This window comes from Podarcis cretensis (genome assembly GCF_951804945.1).
Source record: "Podarcis cretensis genome assembly, chromosome: 7".
Taxonomy (NCBI): domain Eukaryota; kingdom Metazoa; phylum Chordata; class Lepidosauria; order Squamata; family Lacertidae; genus Podarcis; species Podarcis cretensis.
The window spans coordinates 75,161,152-75,180,676 of record NC_137176.1 but is presented as its reverse complement, the minus strand read 5'-3'; the positions used below and the strand labels follow the sequence as shown (position 1 = coordinate 75,180,676).

General features: G+C 39.1%; 1 protein-coding gene across 5 annotated transcripts in view; it reads left to right on the top strand.

Moving 5' to 3' along the window:
* The window catches only part of CSMD3 (CUB and Sushi multiple domains 3), a 592,920-nt gene that overhangs the window by 365,212 nt on the left and 208,183 nt on the right, over window positions 1-19,525 (top strand). For all 5 annotated transcript variants that reach the window (XM_079984060.1, XM_079984063.1, XM_079984062.1 and 2 more), the window contains 4 exons: window positions 626-808; window positions 2,211-2,537; window positions 12,950-13,144; window positions 15,644-15,782. In XM_079984060.1, coding sequence (XP_079840186.1) covers window positions 626-808; window positions 2,211-2,537; window positions 12,950-13,144; window positions 15,644-15,782 — 844 coding nt within the window. The remainder of the gene's footprint in view (window positions 1-625; window positions 809-2,210; window positions 2,538-12,949; window positions 13,145-15,643; window positions 15,783-19,525) is intronic.

Genomic DNA, 19,525 nt, shown 5'->3' with positions numbered 1-19,525 from the left:
TATAGCAATGGTGCATAATAGTAACTGGGTAATAAATAAGTCACAGTGCAATATATTTTAAACAATATTTTGGCCAAGGGTAATTTATATTTTCTTAGATCACTATTAATAGCCTAGTCATACTCACTCATCGAATGTGCTTGGGGGAAAAGACAGCCCATGACAGATACAGTCTATAGTGATGTGGTTTGTCTTGAGAAACCTGACACCGTATTTTGAAGTCAGTGTTAGCACTTCGTTTGAACCGAAAAACTGAGATTTTTGAAATTGACCCTGACCAAATCAAACCGATATCTATCTATGTATAGATTTAATATGCTTCAATTAATGTAACAGTACTTTCCATATGAACAATTGTTTGAAAATTGTGTATATAAAAATATACTGGGAATTGGGAGTGCCTAAATCTTACTTTTTGTATAAAAGACTGAAACTTATTTCTCACATATTTGATGGTGTACCATTTAGAAATGAGAGAAATTTCATTAGCAATTCTTAGTTTATATATCAGTTTTCAGTTTATATCCTCACAGTCTTCCCACCACCCTTTTAGTCTTGGAGGAATGACTATTGACTATTTAATTTGCTTCTTAGGCAGTAAATTGTTTATCTGTTATTTCCACAGAGATTGAAAAAGAAAGCTGTGGGGATCCTGGAACTCCATTATATGGCATTAGAGAAGGGGATGGATTTTCCAATCGTGATGTGTTAAGGTTTGAGTGCCAGTTTGGATTTGAACTTATTGGAGAAAAATCTATTGTTTGTCAAGAAAATAACCAGTGGTCAGCAAACATACCCATCTGCATTTGTGAGTATAAACATATTTATTCCAAATATTTGAGGACAGCACATATTATTTTTTTAAAAACCCTTTTTAATTATGATATACACATTTATATTCTAAGTGCAAAGTTTTTTTCCAATAAAAGTAAATGTTGCCTGTCTTCATCCAGAATGGGGGCTGCTGTTGGGTGCCTTCATGGTGCCATCTTGTAATTTCACACAAAAGAAGCATACTTTATATTTGCATTTTATCTTTCTTATGCTCTATTTTATAGGAATTTTTAGAAGCCTGTTACATTTCACGAAGATAGTAGTGGCTGAATTGCAATCAAGGGCATTTAAATTATTTACAGATCCTTCCCCCACACCATGAATTATACATGAATATCTTTTAATACATACATAATCATAGAGAGAGATATTTTGGCTGTCAAGTATTAATATTACGCAGAGCTAAATTCACCATTTATGTAATATATTGTATAGTGTATAGTTTGTATTTGTGTGTGTGTGTAAGAAAATACACATAAACACAAGATTATCACTCAACTATGATTATAAATTACATTAGGGTTAGTAAAATAGCAGTATTATGTATGAAATATTGTCTGAGCCAACAAGGAAAGCTGAAAACTATTTTGGTCCTACTTCATTTCCTATACTTATTTGTAAGCTACAAATTATCATGGCAACATTGAGCTTTTGACTGTTAATGTGCTCAGTGTGGAATTGTTCATTTGAACAGTTCTCTAAAGGGGAAAATAAGTAGTACCAAATGATTAAGGCCTGCTGGACATGGATAACTCATGAGACCTACTGTGATTTCAGTATAATATAACTGCTCCATTTCCCTCTTGGGTCTGCTGTTGGGAGATATTCTCACAAATCGAAAAAATAGTAGAACATAAAATAATGAATTTGCTACAGTTGTCCTTCTGTGGAAAGGGGTTTGTGCCTGAAAATGTATTCCAATGCGGGAGAAATAGTGTGGCTTGTGTACCAGGGTGGGTTGGGGGAACAGCCATCCTAATGTGCATCCATCAGAATTATCAAAAGGAAAAATTGCCTTGTTGCGTCTCTTCCCAAGTAAAGTTTATCTTGGCATTTTAAAGAATTACTTGCTAAGCAAGACATGAGCAGAAGTTGTGAATGGGTCTCATTCAGTGCAAAGGCTTCTGTAGCATTGATCTGCTATGGGAAAACTGTCCTTTATAGCTTCAATCGCTTTGGAATAACCGTGTGGCTCGGTGAGCGCATAACCTTCTGGACTTTTTGTTGTTTTCATGATCAAGGTCATTTGTTCTTCCAGTGAGAAAATGAGCAGATAACAGAAATTTAAGGATGAGATTGGTATGTAGATTTGGAACTGCCTGTTTAAACTAGCTTCTGATATATCTTTTTCTAATTTCTTTCCTGGCTTTTGACAGTTCCTTGCCTCTCTAATTTCACGGCGCCAATGGGAACTGTCCTTTCTCCTGACTACCCAGAGGGATATGGAAATAATTTGAACTGCATATGGACAATCATCTCAGACCCGGGGAGCCGAATTCATCTTTCCTTTAATGACTTTGACTTGGAATCTCAGTTTGATTTTCTTGCAATTAAAGATGGTGACTCTCCTGATTCTCCAATACTGGGCACATTTACTGGGGCCGAAGTGCCATCCCATCTCACTAGCAATAGTCATATTTTGCGCCTGGAATTTCAAGCTGACCACTCCATGTCAGGTCGAGGATTCAACATCACATATAACAGTGAGTAGCATTGTAATTCACAATAAACATTTGGATGCAAACCATTTCTATGGTACATGGTTGTTTTTTTAAAAAAGAATTTAGATGCTTTTTTTCACAAATGTTACTAGTCAGATGCAAAAAACAGTTCCATAAGTATGGGGAAAGAAATACTTGGACCAATATTTTTTAACCTGTTCTTCTACTCTGTCAGTGTTACGACCCAATAACTGATTGCACATTTTGCTTTTTTGTGCTTTGAAAGGAGAGGTTTGCTCAAGGATCTTGCCTCACATCACTCTTGAACCAGATCTTTCTGTAGAGGAATAAGTTTATGAAGTTTATGGGTGAAGCATATAATGAATATTTCCTGATTATTTTAATTTGCTCTTCTCTGTTTCTCTGTAATGTGATTATTGTACAAAACAGAGTTGCTGCAAGATTATTAAGTGCTTAGTGTTTGGGGTGTTATTTCCGCTCCAGAGTTATGATATTTCATCTGTCCCTGATGAAGCTGGTATTTTAAGGTTTCAGCGCCTTGTAAATATGGCAAACCGGGTAGTTGTCTGCCTATATTGGCCTTTCTGAAAGAATATATGACTGTTGAGTGGTGGTTTTTTTGTTTGTTTTTTAACTGAGCGTAAGCAATTAATTATAATATAGGTTTACTCCTTTGCAGAAGTGACACTGGTGGCAAGTACTGTCACTAATAAGTTGTCAAAGTGTAATTGAAGAGCATTAAAGTTAAATTAGCTGTGACGTATGTCATAGCAGCTTGTAATTTAAAACTGCTTGTTTGCCGCTAGTAATTCTCCTCCTTTTTGCTTCCCACGTTTTGCCAGGTTTATCTGATTCTAAATGTAGACTCAAATTAAGACACAGTTCTTCTCTTCCCAGGGCACTTTATAAATTAATTTTCAGTAGGCCATCTTTGTTCTCAAGTTTCATTGAAGTTTGCATCTATACATGTTTTGAATCTGTTTACTTCTGAAAAATACAGCAAAATCTTCTGAAATTTGAAATGTTTTTTTTTAAGAAGAGTAACAGACTGGTCCTTTGTAGTTTTGTCTAGTTGTGAGTCCTCTTTTGTATAAGTAAGCATTAAGCATTATGCAGGATTGCATACTCAGTTGTATTTATATTCACAGCTTTCATGAAAGGGAGAGAAAGTGCAGAATACAAGGTGTATCAGTCTATATGTTAGTTAATGGAGTATATATGTACGAATGGTACTGTGACTAGATCACGATGAGGAACAGTGTGACATTGGTTTATCCTAAGCAACAGTGCTCCTGGTTGAAGACACATGATATGATTATATAATGACCTTTATTTCTGTGCTGAATTTGCAGGGAGCCAACAGTGCACACATACACTGACCCAGAATAATTTATATTTCTTTAAATACACTGGCTTGATTTCAGCAGTGTCCTCCTGTTCACAGAAGAACTTGAATCCTATGGAGCCTACACAAATTGAGTTGGGCAAGGCAACTTTTTTTTTTTGCCCGTTAGACCTTTCTCATCAGCGGTTTACACTACTTCCCATGCTCCCATGCTCCAGAGCAGATCTGTGTGTGTATATGCAGGGAGCTGTAGGATGATGTGAGACCAGAGAACTCACTTTGTCAAATGTGGTGCAGCAAGTGGCTGTTAGGGAGGGGACCTTTTCAGTGGTGGCATCCTTTTTATTGCAATCCCCACACACACCCCACCCCAGATAGGCTTGTCTGTGTCATGGAAAGTCTACTCCAGGGGTCAGCAAACTTTTTCAGCCGTGGGCCGGTCCACCATCCCTCAGACCATGTGGTGGGCCAGACTATATTTTGGAAAAAAAATGAACAAATTCCTATGCCCCACAAATAGCCCAGAGCATTTTAAATAAAAGCATACATTCTACTCATGTAAAAAAACGCTGATTCCTGGACTGCCCATGGGCCAAATTGAGTAGGCGATTGGGCCGCATCTGGCCCCCGGGCCTTAGGTTGCCTACCCCTGGTCTATTCAATATTGATCCAGAGTAGATTCCAATGTATAGTTAGCAGAGTAGCAACGTAAACACGTTTCAGGATCCCCCCCCCAAATAGACCAGATGCAATTGTATTTTATCCAGGAGAGCTTTACTGCTACTGAAGGCAAATGAGCATAATGGTCACAAATCCAATACATTCAGGATTGGCACTGTCCATAAGAAATCCAGTTGCAGCAGACTTAACTTAAACTTACAATAACTTATAAGAAGTCGAAACCTTAAACTAACCATACTATGTACAGAACACTACACCAGACAGAAAAGAGATAGAAAGAGAAAGTGTGAAGGTCAGGCTCTTTCTGGTCCTACTATTTTAGTCAACATGACCTTGACTGAAAGAGATAACAGAACTAGTTTAAACCAGCTGTGCTCAACTTCTCTGAAGGAATAACCCAAACATCATGAACCTTCTGCTTGTTTCTTTCACACAGAGAAGCTTCCAGAACCCACTTGAATTAAGTAGAATAGGAAAGATCTCTACACATCAGATCAATACATTCTGTACTAAGAAATGCAAACTGACAGTCTGACATTGTGGGTGTTTTGGTACTGGGTCAAGACTTTTTAAAGAATTTTCCAGGCTTTTCCATTTTAAAATACTTTACTGCTTTTTAAAAAGTCTATCCATTAATGATGTCCCCTGTAATTATTTTTGTTTCAGTTTTCAGTGATTGCTAGGTTTATTCTGTTTCAGACTTCATATTTGTATTTTTCTTCTTTTGTATTTTTTTTAACTGTAAACAGCCCAGAGAGTCTTGGTTATTAGCTGGTATATAACTCATATAAATATATACTAAATATTCCATTCAGTGAACAAAACTCAGCTCATGGACCTTTGCTTTCTGAATTCTTTGTTTCCCAAATCTAGTCTCCTATGCACCCACATAAAAAAAAAACAAATCTAACCATACTTTTTACTCAGTAGTCAGTTGATATATTAATATGTATTTATTTGTACATTTTGCATAGTCTACATTGTGGCCATTTTTGTGTGGTGATGGTTACTTTTCTCACATTGTTTCTCCTTGGACTAGACTCCAATGCAACAATAACTTTGTTGTTGTTGTTTAGTCGTTTAGTCGTGTCCGACTCTTCGTGACCCCATGGACCAGAGTACGCCAGGCACTCCTGTCTTCCACTGCCTCCCGCAGTTTGGTCAAACTCATGTTTGTAGCTTCGAGAACACTGTCCAACCATCTTGTCCTCTGTCGTCCCCTTCTCCTTGTGCCCTCCATCTTTCCCAACATCAGGGTCTTTTCCAGGGAGTCTTCTCTTCTCATGAGGTGGCCAAAGTATTGAAGCCTCAGCTTCACGATCTGTCCTTCCAGTGAGCACTCAGGGCTGATTTCCTTCAGAATGGAGAGGTTTGATTTTCTTGCAATCCATGGGACTCTCAAGAGTCTCCTCCAGCACCATAATTCAAAAGCATCAATTCTTTGGCGATCAGCCTTCTTGATGGTCCAGCTCTCACTTCCATATATCACTACTGGGAAAACCATGGCTTTAACTATACGGACCTTTGTTGGCAAGGTGATGTCTCTGCTTTTTAAGACGCTGTCTAGGTTTGCCATCGCCTTTCTCCCAAGGAGCAGGCGTCTTTCAATTTTGTGACTGCTGTCACCATCTGCAGTGATCATGGAGCCCAAGAAAGTAAAATCTCTCACTGCCTCCATTTCTTCCCCTTCTATTTGCCAGGAGGTGATGGGACCAGTGGCCATGATCTTCGTTTTTTCTGATGTTGAGCTTCAGACCATATTTTGCGCTCTCCTCTTTCACCCTCATTAAAAGGTTCTTTAATTCCTCCTCACTTTCTGCCATCAAGGTTGTGTCATCTGCATATCTGAGGTTGTTGATATTTCTTCTGGCAATCTTAATTCCGGCTAGGGATTCATCCAGCCCTGCCTTTCGCATGATGAATTCTGCATATAAGTTAAATAAGCAGGGAGACAATATGCAGCCTTGCCGTACTCCTTTCCCAATTTTGAACCAGTCAGTTGTTCCATATCCAGTTCTAACTGTAGCTTCTTGTCCCACATAGAGATTTCTTAGGAGACAGATGAGGTGATCAGGCACTCCCATTTCTTTAAGAACTTGCCATAGTTTGCTGTGGTCGACACAGTCAAAGGCTTTTGCATAGTCAATGAAGCAGAAGTAGATGTCTTTCTGGAACTCTCTAGCTTTCTCCATAATCCAGCGCATGTTTGCAATTTGGTCTCTGGTTCCTCTGCCCCTTCGAAATCCAGCTTGCACTTCTGGGAGTTCTCGGTCCACATACTGCTTGAGCCTTCCTTGTAGAATTTTAAGCATAACCTTGCTAGCGTGTGAAATGAGTGCAATTGTGCGGTAGTTGGAGCATTCTTTGGCACTGCCCTTCTTTGGGATTGGGATGTAGACTGATCTTCTCCAATCCTCTGGCCACTGCTGAGTTTTCCAAATTTGCTGGCATATTGAGTGTAGCACCATAACAGCATCATCTTTTAAAATTTTAAATAGTTCAGCTGGAATACCATCACTTCCACTGGCCTTGTTATTTGCAGTGCTTTCTAAGGCCCATTTGACTTCACTCTCCAGGATGTCTGGCTCAAGGTCAGCAACCACACTACCTGGGGTATACGAGCCATCCATATCTTTCTGGTATAATTCCTCTGTGTATTCTTGCCACCTCTTCTTGATGTCTTCTGCTTCTGTTAGGTCCTTACCACTTTTGTCCTTTATTATGGTAATCTTTGTACGAAATGTTCCTTTCATATCTCCAATTTTCTTGAACAGATCTCTGGTTCTTCCCATTCTGTTGTTTTCCTCTATTTCTTTGCATTGCTCGTTTAAGAAGGCCTTCTTGTCTCTCCTTGCTATTTTTTGGAAATCTGCATATAATTTCCTGTATCTTTCACTATCTCCCTCGCATTTTGCTTGCCTTCTCTCCCCTGCTATTTGTGAGGCCTCGTTGGACAGCCACTTTGCTTTCTTGCATTTCCTTTTCATTGGGATGGTTTTCGTTGCTGCCTCCTGTATAATGTTGCGAGCCTCCACCCATAGTTCTTCAGGCACTCTGTCCAACAAATCTAAATCCTTAAACCTGTTCCTCACTTCCACTGTGTATTCATAAGGGATTTGATTCAGATTGTATCTTACCGGCCCAGTGGTTTTTCCTACTTTCTTCAGTTTAAGCTTGAATTTTGCTATAAGAAGCTGATGATCTGAGCCACAGTCAGCTCCAGGTCTTGTTTTTGCTGACTGTATAGAGCTTCTCCATCTTTGGCTGCAGAGAATATAATCAATCTGATTTCGATGCTGCCCATCTGGTGATGTCCACGTGTAGAGTCGTCTCTTGTGTTGTTGGAAAAGCGTGTTTGTGATGACCAGTTTGTTCTCTTGACAGAACTCTATTAGCCTTTGCCCTGCTTCGTTTTGATCTCCAAGGCCAAACTTGCCAGTTGTTCCTTTTATCTCTTTATTCCCTACTTTAGCATTCCAATGCCCTATAATGAGAAGAACATCCTTCTTTGGTGTCACTTCTATAAGGTCTTGTAAGTCTTCATAGAATTTGTCAATTTCAGTTTCTTCAGCAGCAGTAGTTGGTGCATAAACTTGGATTACTGTGATGTTAAAAGGTCTGCCTTGGATTCGTATCGAGATCATTCTATCATTTTTGGGATTGCATCCCAGTACAGCTTTCCCCACTCTTTTGTTGACTATGAGGGCCACTCCATTTCTTTTACGGGTTTCTTGCCCACAGTAGTAGATATGATGGTCATCCAAACTGAATTCGCCCATTCCCGTCCATTTTAGTTCACTGATGCCCAGGATGTCAATATTTATTCTTGCCATCTCATTTTTGACCACATCCAACTTACCCAGGTTCATGGTTCTTACATTCCAGGTTCCTATGCAATATTTTTCTTTACAGCATTGGACTTTCCTTTCGCTTTCGGCTTTGGCCCAGCCGCTTCATCAGCTCTGGATCTACTTGTACTTGTCCTCCGCTCTTCCCCAGTAGCATGTTGGACACCTTCCGACCTGAGGGGCTCATCTTCCAGTGTCATAACTTTTATATGCCTGTTGTCTTTGTCCATGGAGTTTTCTTGGCAGGGATACTGGAGTGGCTTGCCGGTTCCTCCTCCAGGTGGATCACGTTTGGTCAAAACTCTCCACTATGACCTGTTCATCTTGGGTGCCCTGCTCGGCATAGTTCATAGCTTCTCTGAGTTATTCAAGCCCCTTCGCCACGGCAAGGCAGTGATCCATGAAGGGGACAATAACTTTACATTACCTTATTAATTTCTTTGCCTTGGTGCCAGAAGAATCAGAGTATGTGGACGATGGTATACAATGCAGTCCCTCCCACGTGCCTCTTCTGTCTATGGCAAATTTCCTTTTTTTTTTTTTAAATGATTTTTATTCGTTTTTCAAACAGATAACAAAAACAATACAAAACAATATAATTTCCAACTCATCATTTCATACCCTTCTTTCTTTTGACTTCCCCATACCTCCCCATCCCTGCATCCTTGTTTAATGGTTCTTTAGCAACCCTTAGGTCCATTATCTTAATTCCCTTTCATAAAGATTCCTTTAGTTTTGTGATTACTGCTGCAATTCTTTACCTCTTACCCCCTGACATCTTAACATTCCTCAATTTTACAATTATTTTTAAGATATATTTTAAATTTCTTCCAGTCCTCTTCCACTGTCTCTTTCCCCTGGTCACGGATTCTGCCCGTCATCTCGGCCAGTCCCATAAAGTCAATCACCTTTGTTTGCCATTCTTCCAGAGTAGGTAGTTCTTGCGTCTTCCAATACTTTGCCAGTAGAATTCTTGCTGCTGTAGTGGCGTACATAAAGAAAATCCTATCCTTCCTTAACACCACTTGGCCAACCATGCCCAAGAGGAAAGCCTCTGGTTTCTTAGGAAAAGTCCACTTAAGGACCTTCTTAATTTCATTATAGATCATTTCCCAGAAAGCTTTAACCTTTGGGCAGGTCCACCAAAGGTGGTAGAAAGTGCCTTCAGTCTCATTACATTTCCAACACTTATTATTAGGCAAATGGTAAATTTTTGCAAGCTTGACTGGGGTCATGTACCACCGATAGATCATTTTCATAATATTTTCTTTTAAAGCATTACATGCAGTAAATTTAATACCGGTGGTCCATAACTGTTCCCAGTCAGCAAACATAATATCATGACCAATATCTTGTGCCCATTTTATCATTGCTGATTTCACCGTTTCATCCTGTGTATTCCATTTCAACAGCAAGTTATACATTTTTGATAAGTTCTTAGTATTGGATTCCAACAGTTCTGTTTCTAATTTTGACTTCTCTTTCTGAAATCCTATTTTCCTGTCCTGTTTAAATGTCTCATTTATCTGATGGTAATGCAACCAATCTCGAACCTTAGGCTTTAGTTTCTCATAACTCTGAAATTTCACCCTTTCACCATCATATTCTAAAATCTCATGATATTTTGGCCATTTAGAGTCCATATTAAGCTTTTTAACTTCCCTGGCTTCCATTGGTGACACCCACCTGGGGGTTTTACTTTCCAGCAGATCTTTATATCTAATCCAAACATTATACAATGCTTTCCTTACAATATGGTTTTTAAAACTTTTATACACCTTTACCTTGTCATACCATAAGTATGCATGCCAACCAAAGTTATTGTCGTACCCTTCCAGGTCCAAAATGTCAGTGTTCTCAAGAAGTAGCCAGTGTTTCAACCAGCAGAAAGCTGCCGATTCATAATAAAGTCTTAAGTCCGGCAGGGCAAACCCCCCTCTATCCTTTGCATCAGTTAAGATCTTGAATTTAATTCTGGGCTTTTTGCCCTGCCAGACAAATTTTGATATATCTTTCTGCCACTTCTTGAAACAGTCCATCTTGTCCAAAATCTGCAACGTCTGGAATAAAAACAGCATTCTAGGCAATACATTCATCTTAATAGTAGCAATTCGGCCTAACAAGGAAAGTTTCGACCTTGACCATGTTTCCAGATCCTTCTTTACCTCTGCCCAACTTTTTTCATAATTATCCTTAAATAGGTTCACATTCTTGGTTGTTAAGTTTAACCCCAGGTATTTTACCCTTTTTGTTATTTCCAGGCCTGTTTCATTCTGAAAACTCTCTCTTTCTTCCATTGTTAAATTTTTTCCCAACACTTTCGTTTTTTGTTTGTTCAATTTAAAACCTGCTACTCGACCAAATATTTCAATTAGTTCTAATACTCTTTTAGTACTAGTGTCTGGCTGTTGCAAGGTCAATACTAGATCATCTGCAAATGCTCTTAACTTGTAATGTCTAACTCCGACCTGAACTCCTTTAACCAACTGGTCCTTTCTAATCATGTTTAACAAAACCTCCAGGACTGATATAAAAAGCAAAGGGGATATTGGGCATCCCTGCCGTGTACCTTTTTCTATGGGTATTTCTTCTGTTACCACATTGTTTACAATTAACTTGGCCTTTTGTTGGGAATATATTGCACCTATACCGTTTTCAAAACCTTGACCTACCCCCATCCCTTGGAGATTCTTTTTCATAAAAGTCCAACAGATATTGTCAAAGGCTTTCTCCGTGTCTACAAAAATCAGAACTGCTTTCCTGTTAATGTCAACATCTAACAACTCCAAAATGTCTATAATATTCCTCACATTGTCTGACATATATCTCCCTGGGAGAAAGCCTGTTTGGTCCTTATGAATCTCGTCTATCAACACTCTTTTCAATCTTTTTGCCAAAATGTCTGCAAAAATTTTGTAATCCACATTGAGTAAAGATATAGGGCGGTAGTTTCTAACCTGTTTCTTCTCAGTTTCTGTCTTCGGTATAAGTGAGATGAAAGCCTCTTTCCACGATTCAGGTGCCTTTTTCCCCTTCAGAATTTCATTGCAAACTTCCTTCAATGGTTGTATCAAGCATTCTTTCAGCATTTTGTAGTATTTAGCCGTCAGGCCGTCTGGTCCTGGTGATTTTCCCAATTTCATATTTTGGATGGCACCCTCTATTTCTTGTTCTGTTATTTCCTCATTTAGAGTCCTTTTACTTTGTTCTGGAATTTTTGGTAAGCCGTATTTTCTGATGAATTCCTCTATTTCTTGTTCATTAATTGGCCCTTGTGCATACAATTTCTTAAAAAAGCTTTGAAAGCAATTGTTTATCTCATTAGGTTTGTGGATAATTTTTCCATCCATTTCTAGACTGGTTACAGTGTTCATTTTCTGCCTTTTTTTCAATTGCCATGACAGAAGTTTCCCACATTTGTCCCAAATTTCCTATTAAAATCCTTATCTTACTAGTGGTCTGACTTTTCTAAGAGACACTTTGAATTGTCAAGGCTGAAGACAATTGCAAAAGCTTTCTTAAGCTGCCCACCATTGTTTTCTTTCTTTCCTTCTCAAGAGAGGTGAAGATGGTGCATTTTTCGGGGGAAACAGGAATAGTCACTAGTTTAAAAAAGGATGAACTCTAGCAAAGACAGCTTGTTACTGCCTGCAAGCCTCTTGACTTTATCAGCGAGTGACTTTCTCTATTATGTGCTCCATCATATGAACCTGAGCACAGAGGAGCAGGAAAAAAAATGTTAATAGAAGACATTTACTGAAGTCTCTTTCAGTAATCAAAAGGATGTGTTTCGAACCACAATGTACTGTCACAAAATGCTAACCTACTTGTAAACAATTATAGGAATAATGAGTCATACTAAGTTAATGATGTATACACTGCATATATATTTCTATCTGAACTGCCTTCAGTTTTACTGCCATATCCAAAAACTAACAGGGCAGAAGTTAAGGTGGAGACACAATTTTTGTGTTCCATTTCTTTTTTTTAAATTGTATTTTCCCTCTCACTGGAAAGAACCAGGAGGGAGACTTAGATATGCTCAGGATCATTCTAAATTTAATCTATATCATTTTTATTTGATGATATAGAAATGCAAAATACTTCCTTTCTTTAGTTGCCATGCTTAGGGTTTGTCTAAACTTCGTATGTATTCCATATGTTCCAGTTACTCCATACTTTTGATATGACAGGTGCCCACTATTGGTAGTTTCCAGAAGCAATTGGAAACATTTTTGTTAAGACAATTTCCATCTGGATGAAAAGGTTATCATTTTGAATTGTTTTTAAACTGATCTTTAGTTGTTATTTTGTACTGTTTTGAAAACCATTTTGAGCTGTCCTTACGTTGTATTTGTAAATTCCTTTGAAACACCTATAAAAGGCATATATAATCATCATTCTAAAGAGATACTGACAAGGACTTTCCTTAATCTGGGAACTGGGGGGGGGGGAGTTCAGTGGAACATGTAAAGTCTGAGCTGAATAGGGCTTCCTAATGTATCTGGAAATCTGAAAGGCTTATATGTTACCCCTTTCCTCTCTGTTTCTATTTAAAGCCTTTGGACACAATGAGTGTCCGGATCCTGGTATACCAATCAATGCACGGCGCTTTGGTGACAACTTTCAATTGGGAAGTTCAATTTCTGTCATTTGTGAAGAAGGCTTTATTAAAACTCAAGGAACTGAAACAATCACTTGTGTATTGCTGGACGGGAAAGTTATGTGGAGTGGACCTATCCCTAAGTGCGGAGGTAGGATGGATATCTTGATTAAGTCCATTTAGTTTTATCATATATTTATAATTAATTATGTATATGTTGAGTTGATGGTCTATATCAGGCATCCCCAGACTCGGCCCTCCAGATGTTTTGGGACTACAACTCCCATCATCCCTAGCTAACAGGACCAGTGGTCAGGGATGGTGGGAATTGTAGTCCCAAAACATCTGGAGGGCCGAATTTGGGAATGCCTGGTCTATACGTTATGTGTGTTTGTCTCAATTATGTCTACTGTACTTGCTTCTCCCTTGCTCCTATTTATTTAAAATATGATTTACATCATTAGATGGCATCCTTCAGGTATATAGATATTTAATGTTTATGCTAAGAGTTTTTTGTCATGTAATACTTTGTTGTCAATTGTAGCAACATTTTTCAAGTCCACTCAGTGCTACTATCATAGTATGTGTGGCTTACAGGCATTCATTGTACAAGAAGCTTAATGCATGATGGACATTTTCATATGATAGCATTCCTTGTGGGTTGGAAATTTTTCCAAGTGAATTAACTTTCAGTTGTCTATCATAACAGGTAAATGATATTATAGGGTTTTTAAAGAAATGTGTGGAAAAACATTACATTTGCTTTGTCAGAAAAAAAATCTTAAATATTGGTGATATCATATTGATATTTTAACATCTATGTCATCTTGATATTTTACCACCATGATATTTTACTTTTTAGGGTGGTGGTGCTAGTTAAACAAGCATCAAAAATATTGATTCCAATAGTTGGAACATGCCAGTAATTGTACCCCTTATTTTATTTTATATAGTTTTGAAGGCAAGTATTATCAATAGCTAATCATGCTTAGCCCCCTCCTCAATATGCTCTTTTGAGGCATCATCTGGATTAAGAACACATGTCATTAATCAGACTGTGTTCTTAGTAGTAGCTTTAATCCTCTCTCTCTTTAGGGTAATGCATTCCTTCTCTTTTGGTGTCGTACAAGTCTCCATCCTACATAGAGCAATTTCCAATTATTTTATGACATTTCTGGACATTACAGTCCTTGAGAATATTGAGAATTTCTGATGCAGTCAGCGGAAATAATCCATTTAATTTCAGCTCTGTGTTACGGAGTTCTTTCCAGAAGGATACGTATTTACCTGTACTTGTTCATAAATGGACCAAATTTACCATGTATGTGGCACAAATTTCACCTATGCTTTAACTGCTACGTCTCTGATGGCACTTCAGGGGCATTAACACAAGCTAGGGCTATGAAACACATTTCATAGATAGTTTAGATACATTATCTCAGCAGTCTTTATAATGACCTGTCAAAGCAGATCATTATCACAATCTCTGTATTGAAGAAAGGCATTGAGGCTGGAAGATAATGGTTTATCTGAGGGCCAAACTGCACACTACTTATGTATAATGATAGCTCATTGCTCCTTTTGGAATATGAAAGCCACTTCAGGAGGGGGAGACTGAAAACATGGATGGAGTAAGTAGGAAAAAGAATTAACCTTCCCATGAACTAATTCTTCCCTTTTCAAAACCACTACTTACAAATGGCTTCCTATCTCTGCAGCATTTAAAATGTGTTTGCTTTCACAAACATGCAGTTTGAATCCCATAATGGAAAAGCTACAACAAAGGGCTATTTCAGAGCAGATAAATGGTATGCAAACAAGAAAAGGCTGCTGGATCAAACTCCATGACCCCTCTAATCCAGCATCCTGTTTTCACAGTAGCCAATGATGATGATGATGATGAAGAATTAAATACATATCCAAAGATCACAGGGCAAATCACAACACAAAACTACAAAATGCCAACACAAAATACATAATAAAGCACAAACAGATGCCTGTGGGAAATCAGCAAGCAGGATTTGAGTACAAAAATATTCTCCCTTCCCGCAGCTTCCAGCCACTGACATTCAGAAGCATCGGTGCTTCTGACCACAATGGCAGAGCATATCCATCATGACTAGTAACCATTGATAGCTTCTCTATGAATTTGTCCAATCCTATTTTAAAGCCATCCAGGTTGGTGTCCATCACTGTGGAAGTGAGTTTCATAGCTTACCTATACACTGGATGAAGCAGGTTAGGAAAAGGTTAAGTCTCTCTTCCTCCCCTCCTCCCCCATTTCATTTCTCTCATTTGCCTCCTCCTGAAGTCGCTTTTAATCACCGTTATACATTATCTAAGATGCAGTGTGGTCCTCAGTGTATCTAGTGGGTTAACAGAAGAGGTGAAATTTGAACAGAGGACTTATTGGTCTGCAGGGTAGTCTCTAAGGCTGTATGCTGCACAAATAAATATGTTATTTCAGTGTTTTAGCCTGTGTCTTGTGAAGGCTCCAGATATGGACCACCAATATTCCTACAGCCACAGGGCTATTTTATACACTGACGTGCAAACACATTTGTTGTATCCTTTATTTCTGAAAACTGTGTGAAAACTGCGGCAATTTCAGCCTGACAGCAAATACAAGTCTTTGTTTTCTTCTTTTCAGCTCCCTGTGGTGGGCATTTTTCTTCTCCCAGTGGAGTTATCCTTTCTCCAGGCTGGCCTGGGTATTATAAAGACTCCTTGAATTGTGAGTGGGTGATTGAAGCTGAACCAGGACACTCTATCAAAATTACATTTGAAAGGTCTTGACAAAAGCTTTTTCTCCTTATATTTCCACTTTTTACTGATAAACTGGAGATTTTTGTTTCCACTGTCATATAAATAGAAAACTAACCTTCATTTGGCACGCACTATTTCCCCCCTTGCTTTTGTTTAATTGAGAGTCTCTTGAATCTTTGAGGGGTATTGGAATGTAAGCCTGTTTCATGCCATTGCTTCAGTTGGTTGTAGAGTATTACTGGTGTTATCAGCAGGCTTCACCAGCTTTCGATTTCAGTTTTCCCACCACTACTATATGTCCCAGAACCATAGTGGTAGAGCAGCCTTCCCCAGCATAGATATTTCAGGTTACAACTCCCATAGCCACTGACCAATTGCCATTCTTACTGAGACATCAGTTGCAGCTGTGTTGTCATTCTAGCCACCTTTTGCATCCTCAGCAATGTTCTGGACCCAGCATAGTAAGTTACAGGGCATTGTGTGTGTGTGTGTATGTGGGGGGTGGAAGGGACATTGGGAGGGAGGGTAGTGAGATGGTGGCTGCCACATACAAAAATTGCCAGGGAATATTTGGGGACCATTCTGTGTAGTAGCCTGTTCCGTTGAGCGTCCGTTAAGGCTGCGACCAGTGGGACTGTTGTGGCGTCCAGCCCTCTCCCCTGCATCAACCTGCTTCTCCTGGTTACAGCAGAGAAACTTGTGCAGTGTGTGCCTTTGTGGAAGAATCTCAGCCATGCAGTAAAACACATGTACAGTAGCTTCTCTATTCTAAGAAGCGTTTATTGTACAGCAGCAAAACAAATCAGCCAGGAGAGAGCGACGGCATGATGGTTCTCCTGCTGCAGCAAAACAGAAAGTAAATGTTCACATAACAAAGACGTGAACACCCCCCCCCCCCCCAGTGACAGGACGTAACTTCCCAAGCTGTCAATCCTGTAAGCTCTGGGTATCTTCACTTAGCCATTTTTTTGGGGGGGGGTGATAAAACAATCAGAATTTTTCCTTTGAGAACTTTTAGCTGAGCACTAAAAGCTCAGCTAATAGCTGAGCACTGTTATGAATGAATTATGTCTGATGACCACCAATAGGGCCTTTACTGTGCCCGCTGAAGATACAGGCAGTCGTGATGCTGATGGTATTTCTTAGCAGCCAATATAAACTCAGTAGCCAATGTAAACTCTCCCAAATGGGATATTGAGGTGGTGGAGCAGTGGCGGCAATGGATCTGCTGGATCCAAAGTTGGCCCAGTGCCATGTGTGGAGCCTAATCCATGCCCCTCTGCTCCCAGAAATGCACCCGCCCAAACTCACCCCACCTCTTCTGAGCTGAACAGAAGAAAGTCAACAGGACACCGGATGAATCTGTGGCCTCTCTGCTCTGATTGTTCCCTGAGCAGGGTTCCTTGAGCATTTTTAAATGTGTTGGTTTTAATTATGTTAATTCTAAAATGCTGGTAATCTATGGGCCCCTTTGGCAAGAGGCATTCATTTTTGAGAATGAGATCACAGCTGTGGAGAAGCAGGGCAATGAAATGAATAAATAGAGCTGCATTAAGGAATCAAGATTGTGAAACTTGTAAATTATTGATCTGCCTAACTTTTAAGACATGCTTGCATAATTACTTCATAAGAAGAAAACAATGGTTTTTTAAAATAATATATTTCAAGCTGGAAGAGGAACAATATGTCTCTGAATAATACACCAGCTTCTTCTTCTTTATTAATTCTTTAGTAATGTACCTCATTGAAACTCTACCCCCTCGACAAAACAGCAGGGTTACACAATCCTGTGGACATCAAAGCACAGAAAAGGCCCAAGGATGTACTTCCAAGTGAAGATGGTTCCATTTGTTAGTCTGGATTTCCACAGATCTGATTTAGAGAATGCAGTGTAAGGTTAAAAGCCAAGCACAGAACGTGACAGCAAATGTGGGGTAGAAGCAACTTGAAAAAAGAAAACTTCCCTGATATTAAAGAGCAGGCATGTGTAGGAAGTGTGGCAGACAGGTGTGGTTGCCCTGGATCTCAGAAGGCAAAGCTGGACAGAGGTCCCTGCTAGAGACTGGCTGCTTTTTTATTTTTTGTTTATAACTTTATTCTAGCGAGACTCCCAAGTCAGGCCTCAGACAGGCTTTGCACAGGCCTGCTAAAGAGCATTAAATAGATGTCTGAAAAGCTAAAAATAGAAGGAACCCACAAGGCCTCCAAGGGGAAGGGATGTCATAATCTCAGTGTCATCAAGGAATCTTAGTGCCACAGTTAAGGGCAGGACCACAATCAGAGCCTTAGTTGCTGATTTTCCATAACTGGCAGGCAGGCAGGTATGTGAGCAGCTGGTTCGTGAGATAACCAAGCCCCAAAGCCTTTTTAGGTGTTAGACGCTTAAACCAACACTTTAAATTGAGCCTGGAACCAATTTGGCAGCAACATCCCAAGAATCATTTTAGTGTAATTGAAAGACTGCTTGGTTGCGATGTCTAGCTGGCAGCTGTCATCAGCTAGCTCCTAAATCCACCTGCAGCTACACTGGTCAGCTTCAACTAAAAGGAGGAATCTGTAACTAGGACTATATCAGTTGCCAGTGCAATATAGTATGTTGCAAAGCAGTGTCAAAGGGGCCCCCATTTTGTTGTTGTTCTCATCTTCAGAACTCTACTTAATGGAAGCTGAGGCTGATTATATAGATGACTTGTCTTTAGACTGGAGTGTGTTTATCTGTATCTGTTATTAGGAACAAAGGAAGCAGCCTTATACCAAGTCAGGCAACTGAACCATCTGATTCCATACTGTCTATTGACTGGCTGTGACTCTTTAGCCATAACTGGAGATTCCAAAGCTTGAACCTTCTACATGCAAAGCAGAAGCTTTTCCACTGAGCTATGGTTCTATACTGTGTTTTTGTCATCTTAAGATTTCTCATCTGTGTTCTTTTTCAGTTCTCTTAGAAGTCTCTTTCTCATCCTGTCTGCCATATTTCTTTCTCCTCCTTAAAAAAGAAAATATATTTCCTCCCGTTAGATTTCATCCCTCAACTCCTCCAAAAGGGAAGAGTGACAGAAATAAGATACATTTCTAAAAAAGAAACAATGACCAACTTTTATGAAGGAACCTTGACATTGGGATTGAGACTAAGTTAACAGACTTTTATCAGTGAGACTTGCTGTTTCTCATTTCTTTCAATGGAAACAAAGATCAACAAAGTCTTGATCCAATCCATGTTTTATAAAATATGCATCAACTTTTTATATTCTAATCTAGCTTTCTGTCCTTAGTACCCATTTTTCTCTTGCATAGTGCCTATACTTTGTGAGCCTCCAGGAATTAACTGAGGGAATTTCTATATTTATTTATTTATTTACTTAATTTTCTTTAAATGCTGTAAATAATAATAATATGCAGGTATAAGGTTCTAGTCCCTAACCTTGAGGAGAGCACAATATGTCCAACAGAGAACTCTCAGAATAAATAAATTCACACAAATTGTGATTTGTCAGTATTGTATGTGAAGAGACCCTTATTGAATCAGTGTTTGGACCTCCCAATATAATCTGACCTATACATCTGAACAACAATATTTCTGTACTACCTACGAATCTTCCCATCATCTAACTTCAGTTTTATGATTTGAATAGAGTCCCATAATGTGTCTAACATGTAGGGTTTTAAATGGTAGTTTTTTTGTTCCTGGTAGCTCTTAACTCATCACTTTGTTTTGCCTTCTACAAGAAAGAGACAGAGCTGACAGTACAGGTTAGCTACTCAGGCA